The 21,494-nt window shown below is 49.9% G+C and overlaps 1 protein-coding gene and 1 pseudogene across 2 annotated transcripts; one reads left to right on the top strand and one right to left on the bottom strand.

Annotated features, from left to right (window-relative positions):
• Positions 1-1,925: 1,925 nt before the first annotated feature.
• Positions 1,926-15,083, bottom strand: Klrg2 (killer cell lectin like receptor G2). Of its 2 annotated transcripts, XR_013104061.1 has the most exons (6): positions 14,130-15,083; positions 8,393-8,494; positions 7,885-8,030; positions 6,400-6,616; positions 4,275-4,378; positions 3,866-3,903 (listed from the first exon to the last, which is right to left on the bottom strand). XR_013104061.1 is itself a non-coding variant. In XM_034519327.2 (5 exons), exons 1-5 carry the CDS (start codon positions 14,821-14,823, stop codon positions 3,783-3,785), a joined length of 1,167 nt encoding a protein of 388 aa, XP_034375218.1. In that variant the 5' UTR covers positions 14,824-15,052; the 3' UTR covers positions 1,926-3,782. The 2 variants fall into 2 exon arrangements, 1 of the variants encoding a protein (XP_034375218.1); XM_034519327.2 differs by lacking the exon at positions 6,400-6,616 and having other exon boundaries at positions 1,926-3,903; positions 14,130-15,052.
• A 29-nt stretch (positions 15,084-15,112) lies between these two features.
• Positions 15,113-16,425, top strand: LOC143434530 (small EDRK-rich factor 2 pseudogene; annotated as a pseudogene).
• Positions 16,426-21,494: the final 5,069 nt, after the last annotated feature.

The raw sequence follows: 21,494 nt of genomic DNA, 5'->3' as shown, positions 1-21,494 counted from the left end.
AAAAAAAACTCAGGGCAGATCTGAGTTAAATATAGGGAGGGGGAAGGAGGAGGGCCTGGGAAAAGGAATAGGTAATTGGCTACACCCTCTGGCCTTTAGGTAACTCATTAATATGGAAATTTCTCTAGGGCTGAGGCCTGTAGTCATGCCCTCTACCTGTGCTGGTGACACCTCTTTGGGAGGGGCTGCAGTGACTGAACAGTGCAGGTTAATGGAGATCTTAGACCGAGGGTCAGGACCCTGGGTTCTGGGGGTGTGGCTGAAACACGTGCCGTTGCCCCATTGGGGCCGGGGTTCAAGGCCTGTGCCCAGCCAAGAACCAAAACACCCTTTCACGGCCCCACAATATTTTACTAGCCACATGAATGGCCTCATCTTTACCTGACTGTGCATACACACAGTATTTCCCTAAAGGTCACATTATAGGTGTTGGGAATTCAAACTTCCATAGTTTGAATAGAGACCCAGTTCAATCCAAAGGCATGATCATGATCATAATGATGCTGCTGTGTTCTGAGCCCCTCCGTGTCCCCTCCGCCCGTGAAAAAGGACACGCGAGGCAATGTTCGGGTAGTTACTACAACGAGGCTTTTACTTCTTGTATAAGCAGAAGCCAAAAGACCGGAAGAGGCACGGCTTAAATACACCCTAGAGTGACGTGTTCACTTCTGATTGGCTGTTCACTCATTACCCATAATATGCCCTGGGGTGGGCAGTGACTTTTGGCGCCCTTTTTGCCTTTTGTACCTGCGCAGTCAGTTGTTTACTAGCGGGAGGACAGGATGCCCGTGCCATCTTGGTGCCATCTTGGAATGGTGGAATATATCACCACTAACTGCGGCCTCCTACACTGCTGGTTTTATTTATTGCCTGCTCCTTCCTTCCAACAGCCCATGAAGTAGACTCAAAGAGCTGTGCTAATTGTACCAACTGAGTCTCTAGATTTTTCTCTTGCTTAGGATTTTCCCTTGGCTGCTGCTAAATAGGTGCTGGCTGCTTGGATGGATAGACACACACACCACACACACACCACACACATACACACACACCACACACATACACACACACCACACACATACACACCCATACACACACACACACCACAACACACACACACACACCACACATACTTGTAGGGATGCCAAGACAATGCAGCTGTGTTTTTTTCTGCAAATGTCCCCATGATCAACAAGGGCAGGAAGCTGAACCAAGTTCATTCTCAAAAAGAGTGAATACACCTTAAGCCCTTAACCAGAGATGCATCAGGAACCTAGGGACAGGAACCCTTAGGAAGACAGATGTTAGGGAGCAGGGCATGGCCAGATGTTCCAGGGCTGCTGCTTCAACCCACAATGGCATTTGCTAATTAACATATTAGCTACTTTTCTTGTTGCTATAAAGAAATATCTGACAACTTAAAGGAGGAAGAGTATGTCTTGGCTCCCAGTTTGAGGGTGCAGGCCAACATGCTGGGGAAACCTGGCAGAAGCATGAGGCTTCTGCTCACACTGCTTCTGCGGCCAGGAAGCAGGGAGGGATGAATGCTGGTGCCCACCCTGTTTCTCTGTTCATCCCAGGACCCCAGCCTTGGGATGCTACCACTCACTTTTAGAATGGCTCTTCCCGCCTCAACACAACTGCTTCACAAGCATACCCAGGGGTATGTCTGTGTGTGTGTGTGTTTCTTTAAATTTATTTTATGTGCCTCTCTGCAAGGCTCCCCCACCCGTTTTATGTGAATGGGTGTTTTTCCTGGATGTATATCTGCACCATGGTCATGTAGTACCTGGATGAGGATGGGGGTGTGATATGGGTGGGGGGTGGTGCTGGGGTTAGAGTTTGAAAGAGTTCTAGGACCAAACCCGGGTCCTTAGAAGAGCAGCCAGTGCTCTTACCTGCTAAAACATCTTGTGAGGGCCCAGTCCTTTTTTTTTTTTTTTTTTTTTTTTTTTTTTTTTTTTTTTAATTTATTTTAGTGTGTAAACTTGTATTTTTTTGGGGGGGGGGAAGGAGGTGAAAAGAACAGCATGGTTTCTGGTGGAGCGCTGGCTAGAAATCGCTGGAGACCCCAGCTGACCCTAAGGGACCGCATACATTTCCCCAGCTCCCAGACTCCAGGCTCCTGATGTGAGACCAAAGACCTCCACGGAGTGGGGTCCTTCAGTCAAGCAGGGCTCCACAGAAAGAGAGCCTGACTACAGGCCACCTGTGGTCACCGAGCCTCAAGACAGATCTCCATATTAATGAGGTACCTAAAGGCCAGAGGGGCCTAGCCAATTAAACATTCCTTCTCAGACCCTCCTCCTTACAAAAGGTATTTAACCTCAGGCCCGCCCCGAGAGACTGGGGTATAGTTTTCATCTTTCCACCACGACAATAAACATTTTAAGACCATAGACTGTTACTTTTCTTTGGGACCCACTGTGGGGAACAGTGGAACAGATCGTCATCCACAGAGCTGACGCCTAATCTCCCGTTGACAACCTCTGCATTCCCAGCCATGGAGACCACCAGCCAACCCAAGCCAGCTAAGAACTCTCATCCCCGTGGGACACAGCTCATCTCTCCCCCTCTCCCTTTCAGCTGTGGGCAAATTGAGCCTGTCTGCCCCCACTTCGTTCTCTGCCCTTCTGTGGGGGGGGGGGGGGGAGGGGGGGCCTGAGGCTCTGAGAACCAGTCGGTTCCTGGCTGCCTTTTGGCCCAGGGACCCCCCCAAGCCAAGAGCTCTGGCTCCCTGCAGGACCTCAGACTGTGCTCCCCCACCCTGAGTGGAGTCCCAAGGCATCACGTAGCCTGATGTCCTCCCTGCACCAGTGTGGAGTGAACACAGTCAAATACCAGTGCCTCTGTCTCCACGAGAGGCCCTAGCCACGTGGCGAGACAGAGGCAGGACCCACACATCAACCCACGCACATTACAACCCAACACCTCCCCTGGGTGCTCCACTCCTTTACATGGGATCCCAGCCAGCCCATCTCAGAATAGGTTTAATGCCTTCTTCCTCTGGGGACTCTCCTGCTGGAGACCAGCACACAGAGTGGGCAGGGCTCCCAACTAGCACATCTCTTAAGGCAAGGCAGAGAAGGTGGGGCTGCCTGGTCAGAAGAACAAAAGTGCCCCAGCTTGACAAGCTGAAATTTCTATGAAGCATGAGGCTGACGGAGGAAGAAAATGGAAGATGAGGAGGTTTGGTGCAGCTCCTCTACCCACAGCTGTGGGGACCACCAGCCTGAAGAGTCTTTGGACTGTTGAACATTGGAACTATTAAGATTATGCGTTATGAGTTAGCCATGGGCTGGGTGTGGTGCCACACATCTGTAATTCCTGTACTAGGGAGGCTTGCCTAGGGACTTAAGGCCACCCTGAACCACACAGTAAATTCCAGGCCAGCCAGAGGGACAGAGAGAGCCTGTTTCAAAATAAGACAGTCATGAATCTTCAGGGGACTTGTTATAGGAGTGTCCTGGATTGAATCTGGAGTGTCTGCCATAGGTTTGTTCCCAGCAGGAAGTGCTGATTTAGGGGTGACAGGAGCTTTAGGAGTTAGAGCCTGGTCTGTGGAGATCTGTCAACAGTGACAGGCCTTTGAAGCTTGTTCCCACCCCTGGCTCCAGCAGCTTCCTCTGCTGCTGTGGACTGGGCAGCTCTTCCAGGTTCAGCCCTCTGAAATCATTAGCCTGGTCGTTCTTGCCACTTTGAAATTGGTTTTGTCAGATATTTTGGTCACACCAGAGCAGAAGCAATGGGGGCAGCTCCAGACAGGTCTAACACAGGAGATTAAGTCATTTGGTTCCTCTGGCACAGACCCAGGGTCTGGGGGAGCTGCAGTCAAGAGCCACGAGCCTGCCTTCTTCCAAACCCCCACAGCTGAAGTCTGGATGGTCCTTATTGTCTTCCGGGAACCTGCAGTGGGGTGAGGTGAGGGAGGAGAGAGAGAGAAAACACTCGGGTTGCTGGACCTGTCTTCTATACAGGCGCAGCACTGTGTCAGTCACTACACAGGCAGGAAATATCTGGAAAGAGCCCTGGCAGTGTCTCTCAGTGGTCAGCTACATGGTAGAACCACCAAATTCCTACGCCATAGACCTTGTACATGAAAAGCAGCCATGGCAGTTCTGTCTGGGTGAGTATGTTGAGGACTCACACCGGGGTTGGATAAGCCAGTGCCAACCCCCCTTGGCTGGGTGTAGAATGGGTCTCCTGTCAGTACTGAAGGCTGGGTGGGCAAAAGGAAGCTACAGCTACAACAGAGGAAGAAGAAACTAGTTACTCACAGTTGGGGGGGCAAGGGGACCCCATCAGTCCAGTGCCAGCCTTCAGGGCCTCGTCGGGCCCCCACCCAAGAGCCTTTGGTGATCTGGTATTTTCTTAAGAAGTCCTGAGGGAGAAAAGCAGGCAGTTACTCTTTGGACATTGTGGGTCACTAAGACATCCATTTCCCCTGAGGCTTCTATAGGATCCCAGTATACCTTTTCAGGAAGTAATCAGCTCAAAAAGATCTTGCAAAATACCTGCATTTATGGAAGATGACCTGGATGCCTGTGGGTGGCCTGGCACCGTGCTTCAGCCAGTAGCCAGAAGGGCCAGGGATTGATTAAGGTCAGGGGAGGCATGGGGCAGATTAATGGTGTAGTCTCTACAAGAGCAAAATTAGTTTGCATGGGTTCAGTGGTGTCCAAGCCATTCCAAAGGTGAGCGTGAGGCAGGGGAGATGGCTCAGTGGTTCAAAGGGCTTGCTTCTAAGCTCGCTGAGCTGAGTTCAAGCCCTCAGGCATACGTGGTGGAAGCAGAGAGCTAACTCCTCAAAACTGTCCTCCAGCCGCCACACACGTGCTGTGTGCATGGATAGCCCCCTCCCACAATAATAAAGTGCACTAAAACTGTGGCATGACCTTAGCAATAAGAAACAAAATGTGTGCAGGAATGTTTACAGAAGGAGTAACAGAAACCAAAAGGCCATTCAGCCCAGCCAAATTGGTGTGCCCCAGATCCAAAAGAGACCCTGTCTCAAGTGGCACCTGAGGAACACCAACACCCCAGGTTGACTTGTGGCATCTACATGCAAGAGCACATGTATGTACACACATTCACATGTACAAGTGCACACATGCTGGTGATGGGTTTGTCCAGCTGACAAAAACAGACATAGCTGGGGAAACGGGAATCTTCAATAAGAAAATGAATGGCTCCATAAGACTGGCCCACAGGTTGCCAGGTGGTGGTGGTGCACGCCTTTAATCCCAGCACTTGGGAGGCAGAGGCAGATGGATTTCTGAGTTCGAGGCTAGCCTGGTCTACAGAGTGAGGTCCAGGACAGCCAGGGCTACAGGGCTACACAGAGAAACCCTGTCTTGAAAAACCAAAAAAAAAAAAAAAAAGACTGGCCCATCCCATAGGCAAAAGTCCATGGGGATGTTTTCTTGGTTGATCTGTGAGGTGGGAAGATCCACCTTTCATCTGGCCACACCTCCTACTGGCAGCCTAGATAAAGGACATGGAAGAAGGAAGCTTGCTCTCACTCTCACAAGCGAGTCCATTCCTTCACTGGCATTAGAACCCACTTCTTCAGGATCCTGGCATATACTGAAGACCAGTAGGGACATCCAGCCTCATGGACCAAACAACTACTGGACTTTTGGACCTTCCATTGGTAGACAGCCATTGGTGGACTAGCTGGACCACAGCTTGAATCCATTTTAATAAATCCCATTTATATATACAGAAAGTGTGCACGCATGTAATATGTACATTCATTCTATAAGTTGTGTGTGTGTAATATTTATATTCATTCTATAAGTTCTCTTACTCAAGAGAGCCATGACTAATAGAAGCCATGTAAGAAAGCAGGATGAGCAAGCCATGAGGAGCAAGCTATGGCCTCTGCATCAGCTCCTGCCTCCAGGTTCCTGCCCTGCCACCCTTGGAAGATGGACTATAGGCTGTAAGTGAAATCAACCCTTTCCTCCACAAGTAGCGTTTTATCATGGTGTTTTATCACAGCAGTAGGAACCCTAACTGGATAGAAATGCCGTGACGGGCCTAGCCATGTGGTTGTGGGAAGATGGTGAACTTCGGGCTGGAAAAGCGCTGGAGTGCTCAGATCTCAATGCGCTGCTGTGGGAACAGTGTCTCAGAAGGTAATGCTGAGAGCAGGCAGAGATGATGACAGAGGTTTGGCTTGTGAGATTTCAGGGGGTGGGGGAAAACTTGAGAGTCCCGTAAAGACTATCAGAGCCATCTGATGGTTTTGAATTAAGAACCACTACAGTGACACCTTTGCTTTGCTGGGCCAATTGATTCTAGTCAAGTAGGGCTGAGATTAAGAAGAGACCAGCATCACTGAGGCAAAATTTTGTGGGAAGTGTTTCCTCTGTGATCCAGAGTAGGCCAGGGCTTTACCTTGTGCTGGCAGCCGAACTTGGTAATGTGTAAGAGCTCCCCAGGTGGTACTGGTTTTGAAGGCATGAGGAGGTCACGGAGAGCAGCTGAGGCTTGGCATCATGAGAGCAGAGGCCAGTGGTGAATGTGCAGCCTCAGTTGAAGTAGAAGCCAAAGGATTGAAGGGGCCATGGAGAGAAGTTGAGGCTTTACACATGTGGAAGCCTGGTCAGAGTCCCTGAAGAGAGCCCAGGAGAGTAGGTGAAGGTGCAGCCCAGCTGCAGTGGAGACCCCAACAATTTGGAGATGTCAGGACCAGGGAATGACCACCAAGGACAGCAGCTGTAGAGTGGAGCTGGCCTAAGCCTAGGAGACAAGATGCTTGCTTGTTCTGTGAATGGGAGAGGCCGATGCCCAAGCCCTGTGGAACCCAGGCTATGAGACACTGGACACGGAGCTGCTTATGTAGTTGGGGTTGGATTTTGCTTTGTTTAAATTATAACTGTGCCCTGGTTCTTTCTTTTTGGTGTAAGAAAGTACTTCTGACTTTTTAGTATCTTAAAGCTGGGAGACTTTGAACAGTAAAAAGACTGAACCTTTAAAGTATTTGAAAGTTTAAATGCTGTGGACTTTTAAATGTTGGAGTTTTGTACTGTGATATTTATATTAATTTGAGCTCTTGGGATGGACAAGAAATATTATGGTTTAATAAGTGACATCTTTGTGTATCAGGAGTCAATTGTGCTGACTGTTTTTATCAACCTGATACAAACCCAGGCATAGCTAGGAAGAGGGTATCTTTTTATTGTTTTATTTTTAAGACAAGGTATTGTTATACAGCCATGGCTGGCCTGAAACTTATGTAGGTCATGCCAGCTTTGAACTCACAGAGATCCACTGACCTCTGCCTCCAGAGTGCTGGGATTTAAGTTGTGCAAAAAACACATCTAGAGGAAAAAGAATACTAAGACAATGCCTGTATGTTTGGCCTATAGACTGCTGGCGCACGCCTAATCCCAGCACTCAGGAGGCAGAGGCAGGTGGATTTCTGTCAGTTCAGGCCTTCGTGGTCTACAAAGTGAGTTCCAGGACATTGAGGGCTGTTACACAGAGAAAAATAAAAACAACAACAAAAAGCTGTAGGCAAGCCTCTTGGTTAGTGAATAATATGAAAGGTCCCAGCCCATTGTAGCGGGTGCTTCTCAGGCAGGCCCTGGATAACATAAAAGCAGGCTGTGCAAGTCAGTAGGTAGCACTTCTCCATAGCCTCTATCAGCTCCTGCCTTGACTTCCTAGGTTGATGGACTAAAAGCAGTAAGATGAAATAAATCTTTTTTTCTTTGTTCCTTCCTAGGTTGACTTTGGTCCTGGTGTCTTGTCACAGCAATATAATGCTAACTTAGACAGACAGACAGACAGACACACAGGGGCGGGGGGAGGTCCTTCCAGGGCTCAGATTCAGGGATCTGGAATGACACATCCCCTCTCCTAGCCAGCCATTCTTACCTGGGTGTGGCTCAGCAGAGGCAGTGTGGCATGGTGGGCTGAGCAGAATGCCTGGCTGCCCTCCCAGTCTTGGGCTTCTTCAGAGAGGTAGTAACAGTGTTCCTGAGACCACATCCAGCCTTGAGGGCATGGTTGGCACTTGGCACCTGAAAGCAGAGACTTGTCAGTCAGGGGAAGTGTCTAAGGAGCTATGCATGGATACACACTGAGAAGACAAACTCTGGTCCTGACCGTGGCTGAGGAGGAATCTATGGGTAGGGACCTGGCAAGCGTCCAGTGGGAAGAATGGTGGCCAGAAAGAGCCCTGGGAAGGTTGTACAGTTTCACCCTATGCAAAGTTCCCCTGTATAGGGGCTACTGTTCTCATTTCTACTCAGGCCACAAGCTGTGACTCATGGGAGAAAACGGTCAAGCTCTCTTCTCTTTGCTAAATAAGGCCTGTGTCTTCATGCTGTACCTCATATCCCCCTCTGCTGTAAATACACAAAATAGGGATGGGATACCATACCGCCTCTAGACGCCAGTGCCACAATGGCTACAGTGCAGACAGCCAGCAACACAGCCATGACCACCAGAGCCCAACGCAGAGATTTCATGTACTGGGGCAGCCCTGGAGAGGGAACAGAAAGGCAAATTATGCAAGGCCACCCCAATTACAGACAACCCAGAACTATATGGTCTTCACACCCCCACCTCCCCCACCAGCTGCATGGTCACCTTGGCTCAGGATACAGAGGCAAAGCACCCAGGTTAGATCAGAACCATATATTCAGGAGAGACATGGTACAACACGCTCTACTTCCTTCTCACACAGCTAGAAGAAAAAGGCTCTACAAAACAGAGCAAGGGACTGGCACCCATCATGTGCAGTGTGCATCAGGCAGTAGATGTGGGCAAGGTGCCTAGAGGCAGCAGGGGACAGAGGAACCAGAATACTAGGGGTAACATTGCACAGAAGAGCCAACTCCACAGGTCAAGGTCAGTCAAGGTCAAGTCCTGATGCTACATTTCACTCAAGTTTTGTTTTGTTTTGTTTTTCATCAAAACCTGGCTGCCTTTCAGGTCTGAGGTCAAGGATGAAGACAGGCGCAAACTCAGTTCTCTGCAGCCATGAAAAGTCGGCAGCTGTGGGTCTTGTCAATGGCTCCAGAGCCAAGGGCATGAGTTAGGTGGGAGGCTGTGGGCAGGGAATGAGAGTATGAACAACAGGAGACAGGACACGCCCACCTCTTTTCTGTTATCCTATCCTTATGGGGTTTTTGGTTTGTTTTGTTTTGTTTGAGACAGGGTCTCTCTATATAGTCATTTTTGTCCTAGAACTCGATATGTAGGCCAGGCTGGCCTTGAACTCACAAAAATCTACCTGTCTCTCTGCCTCTGGAGTGCTGGGTTTAAAGACTTGAACCACCACATCCTGCTACCCTTATGTTTTGAGATAGAGTGTTACTATGTTTCCCAATCTGGCTTCAAGACTGTGTTCCTCCCACCTCTGCCTTGTGAGAAGCTGCGCTTACAGGCTGAAACCAAGGCCGGCACATGGCTCAGCAGGTAAACATGCTTGCCACCAAGCCTGATGTTGATCAGGACCAGTGTGGTAGGAGAAAATCATCTCTTACAAGTTTTCCATGTGACGTCCACACACATCCAGTGGTGCATGCGTGCCACCTACCACCAGTAAGAATACAAATGTAACCTTTAAGAAGTTGCTATCATGCCTGGTCCAAGACACAGCTTTAATGGCTGAGTGAGTCATCCTGATAGTGAGTACCCAGATGTCTTACTTTCTTCTGCTGCTGTGATTAAAATACCCTAAGAAAAGCAACTTTGGGGGAAAGGGTTTCTTCTGGCTCCCAGTTAAAGTGCACATTTCATCCTGGCAAGGAAGTGAAGGAGCCTGAGGCAGCTATCACATCCCGTCTACAGGCAACAGTGAGGGACAAATGCATCAGTGCACAGTTACCACCCCCATTTTATATGTATTTTCTCCTTCAAGACCGGGTTTCTCTGTGTAGCCCTGGCTGTCCTGGAACTCTCTCTGTAGACCAGGCTGGCCTCGAACTCAGAAATCTGCCTGCCTCTGCCTCCCAAGTGCTGGGATTAAAAGTGAGCACCAGCATGTCCGGCTCCCATCCACAGGATATCTATCAACTGATAAGTGTATAATCAAAACATATTTATGCCAAGAAATACTAACCAGCAATGAAAAAGAATGAAGTGCTAACTTGAAACATGTTAAGCCAAAGAAGCCAGAAAGCCAAGTGTGTTGGCACAAGTCTGTAGTCCCAGCATTCAGGAAGTTGAGGCAGGAGCATTAAGAGTTTCAGGCCAGGGGCTGGAGATGGCCCAGGGAGGGGTTAAGAACACTGGCTGCCTTTCCAACAGGCTCTTAATTCCCAGCACCCACACAGGAGCTCACAACTAGTCTCAAAGGATCAGATGTCTTCTGGCCTCTGCAGGCTCCGGGAATATGATGCACAGATGTAAACACAGGCGAAACAGACACGTTAGCAACAAACCCCCACCAACAAAAAGTCTGTAAAAACTGAGATTCATTTCCAACAGGGTACTGAACCACACTAGACAAATGATCTACCACTGAACTATGTCCCAGCCCTAAATTAACGATTGCAAATAATGAAAGCAGAACTGGAAAGCTTGGCCAAGATAAGGAAGATAAACTCACCAGTCACTACAATCAGTGTAATGCTTGCAGCTGAACCTGCATTTGGCTCTGACCTTCACAGAGCAGAGCATGAAAAAACCCAGTGGGGTAAATTCTCCCACACAAGGTAGGGATACTCACCTAATCCCAATCTGCTGAGCTTGGTGAGGGCCCCTACAGAGCCAAAGAGGAAGGCCCCATACCACTACAGCTCAGGTGGCCTGGAGCTTTCTGGACCAGGCTAGCTTCAAACTTGCAGCAACTTTGTACAGCCTTTGGTGTGTAGGGATTACAGCCTCCGCGCACCACCTCTGCCACATTTTTATTTTAAAAGACAGAGCCTTAGCAGGGTGGTGGTGGTGCACACTTTTAATCTTGACATTTGAGGGGGAGAAACAGGTGGATCTCTGTAAATCTGAGGCCAGCCTGCTCTACAGAGGAGTTCCAGGACAGCCAAGGCTACACAGAGAAGCCGGGCGGTGGTGGTGCACGCCTTTAATCCCAGTACTTGGGAGGCAGAGGCAGGCGGATTTCTGAGTTTCGAGGCCAGCCTGGTCTACAGAGTGAGTTCCAGGACAGCCAGGGCTACACAGAGAAACCCTGTCTCGAAAAACCAAAAAAAAAAAAAAAAAAGGCTACACGGAGAAACTCTATCTCAAAAAGCAAGCAAGCAAGCAAACAAACACAAACAAAAATAAGACAGGGTCTCAACATGTAGCCCAAGGTGGCCAAGAACACTTAGTCCTCTGCTTTAGCTTCCTGGGAGCTGGAACTGCAGGTGTGAGTCACCCTGCTGGGCTTACAAGGTGACTCTTAGTCTCACAAATAACACAAATACTCTTTGTACACACTCAACTTGTAAAAACATAAGACACATCCAGGTCTCCTTAATGGGTCTTCTCTCTTACCCCAACCCTAGACCTTCTCATCTTTAAAAGTAGTTCTGCAGTTACTGCTAAAGGACATGATGTCCCCAAAAGAACAAAAAGGGGCTTATGCCTGAGTGAAGCTTAACAGGGTCACCTCCTTCTGCTCAGGGCCTTGTTCCCCTCCACGTGGTGACATTGGTCTTCCTCTGCACTGAGGACCAAGAACAGTCTTGCTTCAAAATCCTAACCACCCTATGACCCCATCAAAACCTGAACCATCTTTGGAATTCTAATGTGTCTCACCTCCGAAGAGTCCACGTCCCCCAACCTCATTCCAACAATCTCCCTGGCCTGCTAACTGCAAACTGTCTTGTGCTTACACTTTTTAAATGCTCCCTACTGCCTGGACAACGTGGAGGATGGGCCAGGTGAGGCTTGTCTCCAGATCCTTCTCCATAGGAGGAGCGCTAATTGCAAGACAACCGCTGAGATCAAACACCCGTCTTCTTCCCTGAGGGATCGGGAGAATAATACGTTCTGACTTGTACAGACAGACAGACTATCTGAGAAGACACTGACGTGCCAGGTATTGGAGACGTGGGCAAGTCCACGCCTCTGGCTTCCATCCCTGAGGAGATACTTAGAAGGAGCGATCATAGCCTGTGTGTAATGAGGCACAATCCAATCGAGACGATGACACAGAGATCCCTAAGTTGTCCTTGGGGGTAAGAGAAGGTAAGTCTAAGCCAAGACCCGAGGGAGAAGCATTCACCAGGTGGGACTGTGGGGCCTCATCATCCCAACAGGATCCTGCAGACCAACCACCTTTTTACCTCTCCAACTCTCCCCATGGTTTCCTTTGTGGAAGGGCCTATGGCCCGCCATCCATCCAGTTACCCATCAGAATCGTGGGGGGGACCTCCATCCGACAACTTGCTTAGTCGTACCTGGCCCGTGGTCCTGCCCACGGCTCTGCCTCCTGATCCTGTCCTCGGCCATTGTTCCTGTCTCTTCTCAGACTAGCATTTGCCTCAGTTCTCCTCCACAACACTGTAGGAGCTTAATTTCTAGAACAAACCCAACAATCTGGTTCTTTAAAGAATCTGATAAAGGAGCTGGAGAGATGGCTCAGTGGTTAAGAATACTAGCTGCTCTTGTGTTAGGCTCTGGGTTCAATTCCCAGCACCCACAGTCTGGCTTACAACTAATTGCCTTTAATTCTGGTTCTAGATCTGACACCCTCTTCTGGCCTCTGTAGGCACCAGGAATGTAAGTGGTATACAGACATACAAGCAGACACTCATACACATAAAATAAAAATTAAAAATATTAAAACATTGATAAAAAGCTATAGGCTGGCATAACATCTCCCTAAAGAGGTGCATGTCGTCATCCCTAGAACAGTGACTAAACTAAGGCCATTTGGCAAAGAGGAATGAAGGTTTGGATGGAGGCAGGGTTGTTGCTCGGTTGACCCTGGAATGGAGGCTGTCCTGGTCTAAAGGCCAGTGTAATCATGAGGGTCCTTACCTGAGAGGAGGGAGGCAAAGCATAGGGGCTGATGGAGCCAGCCTAACTCCACTGGGATGGACATCGGGGGACCTAGCACTAAGGCGAAGGGATCTGCCCTGAAGCCTCAGTGAGAGAAGCAGAGCCCTGCTGATAGCATCACCTTAGACTAGGGAGCCTGTGTCAGACCTGCAGGATGCTAAGTGTGCATCAGCTAGAGGCTCCAAGCATGTGGGAAACTTGCAGTAGCAATGGCGAACTCATCCCACACTGCAGAAATCCACTCACAGAATTCTAAAAGTTTTTAGTGATCTAAGTCTCTGAGCCCTCCCTCCACCTAAGGACTTTGGCCCACGTTTGGGCAAACTGCTGGGCAAGGTACTAGCCCCTTCGGGCCTCTCTGTTCTCCAAAGACAGAGCCTCTCACAATCTAGGATGGCCCAGTAAACCAACCACAACAGAGCAATTCCGCACTTGCCACTAACAACCTTTAGGGGGTTGTACTGGTTACTGTTTTGTCAACTTGGCACCAGCTAAGGTTATCTGGAAAGGGGGAACCTCCCTTGAGAAAATACACCCACTAGACTGGCAAGTACAGTTGGTAGGCAAGTCTGTAGAGCGTTTTCTTAATTACCACGGGCAGGCGCTGGCGGGGTGGTGGCGGACTAAGAAAGCAAGCTGAGCCGAAAGCCAGTAAGCAGCCTTCCTCCGTGGTTTTGCTCCTGTTCCTGCCTGCCTCTGAGTTCCTGCTTTGGCTTTCCTTGATGATAAACTGTAACCTGTAAGCCGGTAAACCCTTTCCTCCCCGAGTTGGGGTTCAGTGTTTTATCACAGTAAGAAAAAGCAAACCAATACAGGGGCTTTCTGCACTGCTAGACTTGCCTCTCCATCACAACCAAAGCAAAACACCAGCTCAGTGTGTGCTGATGGGTGACCCTCCCGAAGGTGGAAAGGAGCCCAACCCTTGGAAGTGTAGCCAGGCCACCACTGCCACGTGATTCTGAATCACTTCCCCTCATCTTACCCAGAGTTCTATTCCTCCAAGATGCTGCGCACACTGAGAAGGAATAAGAAAGTTTCCGGGAGGAGGGCGAGGGGTGGTGGTGGGCAGGATCCTGGTTTGGTTCTTATTAATTCTAAGACAGAAGCAGGTTGGACTTGGAGCAGTCAGATGGGACGGGGCACGAGCACCTTTGGACACTCACCTATGAGCGTGATAGCCCGCGGCAGTTTCTTGCCATCTATGCCTGAGCGCTGCAGCAGCGCTTCGTCTTCTTTGGTCAGCCCGGGCTCGCGGCAGCGGCAGCGGCAGGCGGGCGAGCCCGGGGGAACCGTGCAGCCCTCAGCGGGGCCGACAGGCTCGGTCGCGGTCGCGGCAAGCGGCGATCCACGGTTCCACGTAGAGCCTGGTGACGGGGCGCGGGGCAGCCACTGGAACGTGGGAGCGGAGCGGCGGGCGAAGGCGGGCGACTCCGGCACTGGCACCGTGAGGAAGCGCGTGGACGGCGCAGGCGAGGGCGCGCGACTAGCCCCAGCCGCGCCCACGGGCTTCACGCGCACGTCCACTTGCAGCTCCACGGGCGCCCAGGACCCGGGCGCAGGCTCTCCGGACGCCGTCCAAGGCTCCAGCTCCGCCTCGCCATCCCGGGACTGCTCGGCCCACGAGGGGCTCGGCGATGGCAGCTCGCGGCTGCAGGAGCCCAGGCGGCGGAAGGCGCCGTAGCCCAGGCTGAGCGGCGGCACGCGCGGAGAACCGGACAGGGCGGGAGGCTGAGACTTCTCCGGGAGCTGCTGGAGCTGCGCGTCCGCCGCCTCCCGTCCGGTCCGCTCCGGCCTCGGGCTGCCTTCGGAGGCCCTGGGTTGTGGCGCCTCCGCCGCGGGGACCTGCGGCGGCTCCATTTCCGAGCTTTCCGAGGGCTCCGCTGGGGACCCGGTCTCGCCCTGGCCTCCTGCAGACGCTTCCCGGGTCCGCTCCGTCCCGCGCGCCGAGACCTCGAGACTCGCCCAGCGTCGCGTTCTAGGCTGGGTCCCCAGAAGCTCCGGGTCACTTAGGTTGTCAACTGTACGCTTCACTAGAGGACCCTGTGTGATAGGTTGTGACTATGGATTGACCACGCCCCTCGGAGCTCCAGCCCGGTCTTTCCGCGGCAGGGGTTGCTGGGAGGACCCGGTTGAGCGAGTCACAGGGTGGGCGGTGGCTCTAAAGGCAGCACTGGGAGCCAGGGACTGGCAGATTCCTCCCTCTCCTTCATCCCGAGCCCCACCCGTTCCCCCCCTCCGTACACCCCTCCCGCTGGCTCTGTGCCACGTGTGGATTCAGCTGTAGACTGAGTGGGAAGCGACTGGCTAAATCTGCGTGGACAGGGGCATCAGGAGTACCAGAACAAGGAAAAGGGATGATGGTGGAGGGTCACCTTTGCTTTGGAAAGATGAGCTTTGGAAAAGGGTGAGAGGTAGGTTAAAGTCCTGGTTCCAACTCTGGAAACTTGACTACTAGTAGACTTAACACAGTTGGAGAATGAGGAACCAGCCGGGCACCTTGATCCATGTCTTTAATCCCATCACTCTGGCAGCAGAGGCATCTCTGAGTTTGAGGCCAGCCTGGTCTACAGAGCAAGTTCAGACCAGCCAGGGTTTAGAGTGAAACTCTGTTTTACCAAAACAAAAATAAAGACAAAATAAAAAAGAGAGGAATGAATGTTCATTTTTTCCATGAAGAGTCAGCACTCCACCAGCCAAGTGAGGTAGCATGATGGTCTGAATACAGTTTTGTGGGGTTTTCTGTTTTGATTTTTGTTGTTGTTGTGTTTTATTTATTTATTTATTTATTTATGCCTTTTTTTTTTTTTTGAGATAATCTCTCTAGGTAATCCTAGTTATTTTGGAACTTGCAATGTAGATCAGGCTGGCTTCGAATTCACAGAAACACCCACTTCTGTGCTGAGATTAAAGGCATGCACCACTTGGCCTGAATATAGTCTTTGTTATTATAGATTTGCTTGTAGTATTGATGTGTGTATAGCAGGGTGTATATGGCCGTCTCTTGAAGCTCGGGATATCTTGAACCTAGAGCTGCAGGCATTTGTGAATTCCCAGATGTTGTGGTTGGGATTTGAACTTGATTTCTGATGATACGGGCAGCAACTTCTCTTCTCGATGAACTATTTCTCCAGCTCCTAAATAGCCTTTTAAAATACAGATTTGTGGGAGGCAGGTTGGAGCCGCTGCCTTCGCCATGACCCGAGGTAACCAGCGAGAGCTCGCCGCCAGAAGAACATGAAGAAGCAGAGCGACTCGGTTAAGGGAAAGCGCCGAGATGATGGGCTTTCTGCTGCCCGCCCACAAGCAGAGTGCCCCATCATGTCTACCCCCAGGGACTCGGAGATTATGCAGCAGAAGCAGAAAAAGGCAAACGAGAAGGAGGAGGAACCCAAGTAGCTTTGTGGCTTCGTGTCCAACCCTCTTGCCCTACGCCTGTGTGCCTGGAGCCAGTCCCACCATGCTTCTTGTTTCTTCCTGTGTGCTCACAAGTCCCAGCACCTCCTTGAGTCTGCAGCGGGTTCCTTTTGTGCTTCCTTCCCCTCAGGTAGTCTCTCTCCCTCTGGACCACTCCTGGGAGTGAGGGGGTTACCCTTTCCCAGTGTTTTTTATTCCTCGTTAAGGTCTCTTCTGCACCTCCCGAGTCTGAAGAGGCTTGAGGCCACTACTATTTTTAACCAGTGTTCTAAAGTAGGGCTAGCAGATAAAGCAGGTTGTTTAAAGCAGAGGCGGGCTCTGAGTTCGAGGTCAGCCTGGTTTACAGAGCAAGTTCCAGGACACCTAAGACTACACAGAGAAACCCTGTCTTGAAAAGCAAAAGCAAGCCGGGCAGTGGTGGCACACGCCTTTAATCCCAGGACTTGGGAGGCAGAGGCAGGTGGATCTCTGAGTTCGAGGCCAGCCTGGTCCACAGAGTGAGTTCCAGGATAGCCAGGACTACACAGAGAAACCCTGTCTCGAAAAACCAAAAAAAAAAAAACAAAAAAACAAACAAACAAAAACAAAAACCACAAACAAACAAAAAACAAGAAAACAAACAAACAAACAAAAACCAAAAAAACCCACTACCACCACTTTCCTTGTAGGGGGCATCCTTGATGGTTTGACACACCCCTTTCACTGGCTCCGCCCTCTCTTCCTGCTTTGTTTCGTTGTTGTTTGTTTTAGAGTTTTCCAAGCAACCCGGGTTCTCCTTGAACCCCATGTGGATGAAGATGACTTTAAACTCTTGATTCTCCTGCCTCCACCTTCCAGCACTGGGGTTACAGGCATGCATCACCGTACCTGGGTACTTTTCCGCTCTGAGCCGGAAACACAAGAGCTGACTGGTTTTCCTCCTTCCCTTTTGGCTCTGCTGTCTCAGGTCCGCTGTCTTCAGCTTCTCTCCATTTTCATTATTTCTGGGAGAACTGTTTCCCACCCAATACAGGTTTATATATCGAAATCTTCCTTCCCAGGACCTCAGCTGGAAACAGGGTCACCAAAGAGGTAATTCGTGGAGAGGAGGTTACACTAACCCAATATAGCTGGTATCTCTAGAAAAGAAGAAATTGAGAGACATGTGCACAGAGAAAAAGCCCGACCTTGAAGGCAGGGATCAGGATAATGCATCAAGAAGCCAGACAAACAAAAACACAAATCATGAGGGATGTCAGCAAGCTCTGAGAAGCTAGGAGAAGGGCAAAGCATTGATGCTCTGGTGAGCAATCAACCCTCCAGACACCTTCATCTTGAATTTCTGGTTTCCAGAATTGAGGGGGTAATTGAATCCACTCAACCTGTGGGACTTTTTCTTGTCAGCTCTTCCGACCTAGTGAGCTGGCTTCATGGGAGGGCTCTGCCACCCTGGGTGGTCAGCTCAGCATGTTTGTGACTGCCTCAGTTGGCATCTGAGGTATTCCTTTGCAGGAGTCTGGCGCACTCCAAATGTGGGGAAGGCAGAGCTGAAAGTATAGAACCACAGGGGGAGCAGCTGCAGGGAGATCTGCAAATAGCTTCCCAGTCTCGAGGTTCCTGGTTGCAGCTGGGCTCCAGGCTCATTCGTTCAATCTTCTGGGCTTCACGAAACACTGTGTATCTTTCTATTATATGTCCTGTCCCTTTGCTAAGCTTTAGTGTTGTGGTTTTATTTCTAGGCAGTCACATGTCCACAGTCCAGAGCAGAGAGAAATACACATATTCACGTTCCTTGTTTGCCAGCACTTAGCTTGACTTCACTTACACAGTTCAAAACTTCCAGCTTAGGAATGATGCCGCCTACAGTGGGCTGGGCTTTTCCCACTTCAGTTGACAATCAAGACAATTTCCCCGGAGGTATGCCCACAGGCCAACCTGATCTAGATTATTCTTCAATTAAGACTCTTCCCAGGTAATTATAGGTTGTGTCAGGTTAACATTTTAAAACTAACCATCAAGGTTAGCATAACCTTTACTCACATGCAAGTGGCAGGAAGCCCAAGTCCTTCCAAGCCTTTGAATTCCTTTGTATAAGGAGCAGGCCCTTAACAGGATCAACTCCATATTTGTAATAGGAAAGAAAACAAGTTTGAAGTGAAGTTGTTGTGAAGTGCTGTGATAACCAGAAGTTGTTTTGATACCCAAAAGTTGTTTTGAAAAACCTTATGAATCAAAATATTTGTGCATTAAAATAAGTTGTTTTGAATAAGTGTGATAACCAGCTGTAATGAAGCCATAGCCCCACAGATAACCAGACACATCTGGTTATCTGCCGTGTATGTCAGAAGTAACCCTAATTCAAGCATTAAAAAGGAGCCCTTGGCCAGAGCACTGCATCACACTGGTAGCCATGACTGGCTAGCGTGATCCTCCATTCAGGCCTCCTCTGCACCCGAGAGACCGAGCACTCTGCAGCATGGATCATCAAAGCAACAGCGGAGAGACCGAGCACGCTGCACCGGATCATTACTTATTATTTGTGTAGTGACATTGATAGAGTCAATGCATAGGAAATGTGGCAATACCTCGTTGTTACAATAGCTTTAGCATTGGTGATAATATATTGTTTGCTGTGCATTATTAAAGAGCAATTAAATATCAAACCTCTGTCTCTGGCGTACTCTCTCCCCTCTCGTGGAACTGACCGTCTCACAGTCAATCCTGTATACGATTCCTGAGTGGAGAGGACCTGTCGCTCCTCTTCCCACGGGGACCCTAAACCTTGTCACAACCTGCTCACGACAGATAACACTGGGCTCGAGACACTTTGAAATAAGAGTCAGACTTTGCTCTCACTGCACTGCTACAAGAGCCGTGGTGCCAGAAGCCATTTCTAACTGTCATGGTGGAAGCTAGGTGAGGGATCGAGACCCTTCAAGGAGATGGTTCAGATGCTGAAAAGAAGGACAAACATGTGGTCCCTCCTTCCTCCCATCTTCTCTCACTTGCTCTCCCTTTGAGTTATTCGTGGAGGCTCAGCAAGTAGCCCAGTGGATTAACTCTTGTTTTGGGTAGTTTCGAATGTTAGGTCTCCACCCAAGGCATTCTGTGACAGGAGGAAAGAGCTTTCCCTCAGAGAGTTTCAACAGAACCTCATTGAGGCTACTGTGATGTTCCCCATTCTGAAGAGAACTCTAAAATCAGTTAGGAGACAGGCTGAAAGTGGGGGAATAGATAGAAACCGTTTCCATGGTGAAAATCTAGAGATTAAGCGCCAAGATGGTTGGGGGTTAGTGTCTGACCCGGCATCTTAGGTCATTCCATTGTATACAGCCCCAAGGCAGGGACACTCCGTCAGGAGGAGGTCAGGAATCAGAGCCCTCTCTCTCAGTAAGGCTAGAGAACCAAGTGCAGGGAAGCTGATGCTGTCAGAACCCTGTAACAGCTGCCTGTTTCCATCTCTGGTTCTCATGGAGAGTGATGTTTGGCACTGTAGCCTCCTGGGTGTTTGTAATGGCGCTCACCAACCATTACTGCTGTTGTATCAACACTATCTTTATTTTTAATGTCTGCCTCTGCTGGTGAGCATTTTGAACGGTTTCCGTGGTTGAAAACCTCAGTGCTGCAGAAGCTAAGGAGATAACTCTGTCGACCATCTTGTACTGTGTTGTTTAAAGAGCACTTCTCTGACTATGTCAGAACAGATTCAGTTGAGTGAAATGGCTGAGCTGAAGGGTGGCCACAACTTCAAATGTGATGAGTAGTGCCAAGTGACCCATCAGAGGCTGGGCAAACAGTCTGTAAGGACCGTTCCCTACAGACTCACCACTGGCCCCATATTATCAAGCTCCTTAGCTTTTAAACAGCCCGTGGGTGAAAACATTGAATTTCAATGCACATTTCTTTAATTATGCATGAGGATAAGGTCGAATGTCTTTTCATTTGTTAATGTATGTTCCTGAGAATTGTCTGGGCCAGTCTCTTGACCTGGCTAAAGGGCCACTGAGATCCCCTAAGGCCAGTTCCAGATCACTGGCTGGTTCCAGGAAGTGGCCCAGCAGGAACCCTGACCACACCATGGGGTTCACTGGCCAAGGAAACCTGATGGTATCTGCTTGTCTCATCAGACAGAAGAGCTATGTATGGGTTTACCACAGCTTGATCCCCTGGAGAGGAACAAACAGGAACATTTGAATTTCCAGCTATGTCACACACACACACACACACACACACACACACACACACACACACACACCTGGGCATCCTAAGCTGTCCTAGGCCATGGACACGCACAAGGACATGTGAGTGGTCACCTCAGAGCTGACTTTCTGGAATGGCTCCTCCTTAGTCTGTGTTCTTCCACCTGTTCAGAGGTTTCGAGGCACCCATGCTCAAGTGACACCCTTCCCCTCCACCATGGTCCTCAGTCACATTCTGGGTAACTCTGAGCACTGTGAGTGGTTAACACACTCATGTATCTGTTTTATCATTTGATGCTGGGCTCTAGCTCTCGAGAAATGCTTGCTATGTCTCAGATCAAGGTCTGACCTGTCCAAGGTCTGACCTGCCCATCCTGCCTCTGGGATGATGTCACCCAGTGGCTTAGTGAATACTTGCTAATAAATAATGCCAAACAGGCCGCGGGCAGGGTGCTTGGCTTACTGTGTCTCATTTATTCTCCTTTTCTCCGAGTTTTTAGTTGACAAAATTTAGGCATGAAGGACAGTGGAAAGACTACAAAATGTTGAAGTTAGTCTTCACTCTCAGTTTGGCTGGATTTAGAATCACCATGGAAACACACCCCTGGATTTTCCAGAAGTTTAACTGTGGGGAAGACCTGCCCTAATGGGGTTCTGGGGTCCTGGACTGAGTGAAAGGAGAGAGGGAACTAAGAATCAGCGTTCATTGCCCTCTGCTTCCTCACTAAGAATACAATGTGACCAGCTGCCTCGGGTCCTGCTGTCAACCATTCTCCACCAAGATGGACTATGCCCTCCAACTGAGCCAGAATCACCCCTGCCTCCCTGCCTCCCTGCCTCCCTGCCTCCCTGCCTCCCTGCCTCCCTGCCTCCCTGCCTCCCTGCCTCCCTGCCTCCCTGCCTCCCTGCCTCCCTGCCTCCCTGCCTCCCTGCCTC

The sequence above is a fragment of the Arvicanthis niloticus genome, chromosome 15 (genome assembly GCF_011762505.2).
Source record: "Arvicanthis niloticus isolate mArvNil1 chromosome 15, mArvNil1.pat.X, whole genome shotgun sequence".
NCBI lineage: Eukaryota > Metazoa > Chordata > Mammalia > Rodentia > Muridae > Arvicanthis > Arvicanthis niloticus.
This window is presented reverse-complemented; position numbering and strand designations above follow the sequence as displayed.

Excerpts from the sequence above, each read along its gene's own strand:
- Klrg2 (XM_034519327.2), bottom strand. The coding sequence starts at position 14,823 with ATGGAGCCGCCGCAGGTCCCCGCGGCGGAGGCGCCACAACCCAGGGCC. Across the intron at positions 4,379-7,884 it reads CTCTGCTGAGCCACACCCAG|GACTTCTTAAGAAAATACCA; the intron begins GTAAGAATGGCT and ends TTTCTCCCTCAG. Across the intron at positions 3,904-4,274 it reads GTCCCCTTGCCCCCCCAACT|GTTCCCGGAAGACAATAAGG; the intron begins GTGAGTAACTAG and ends ACCCCACTGCAG.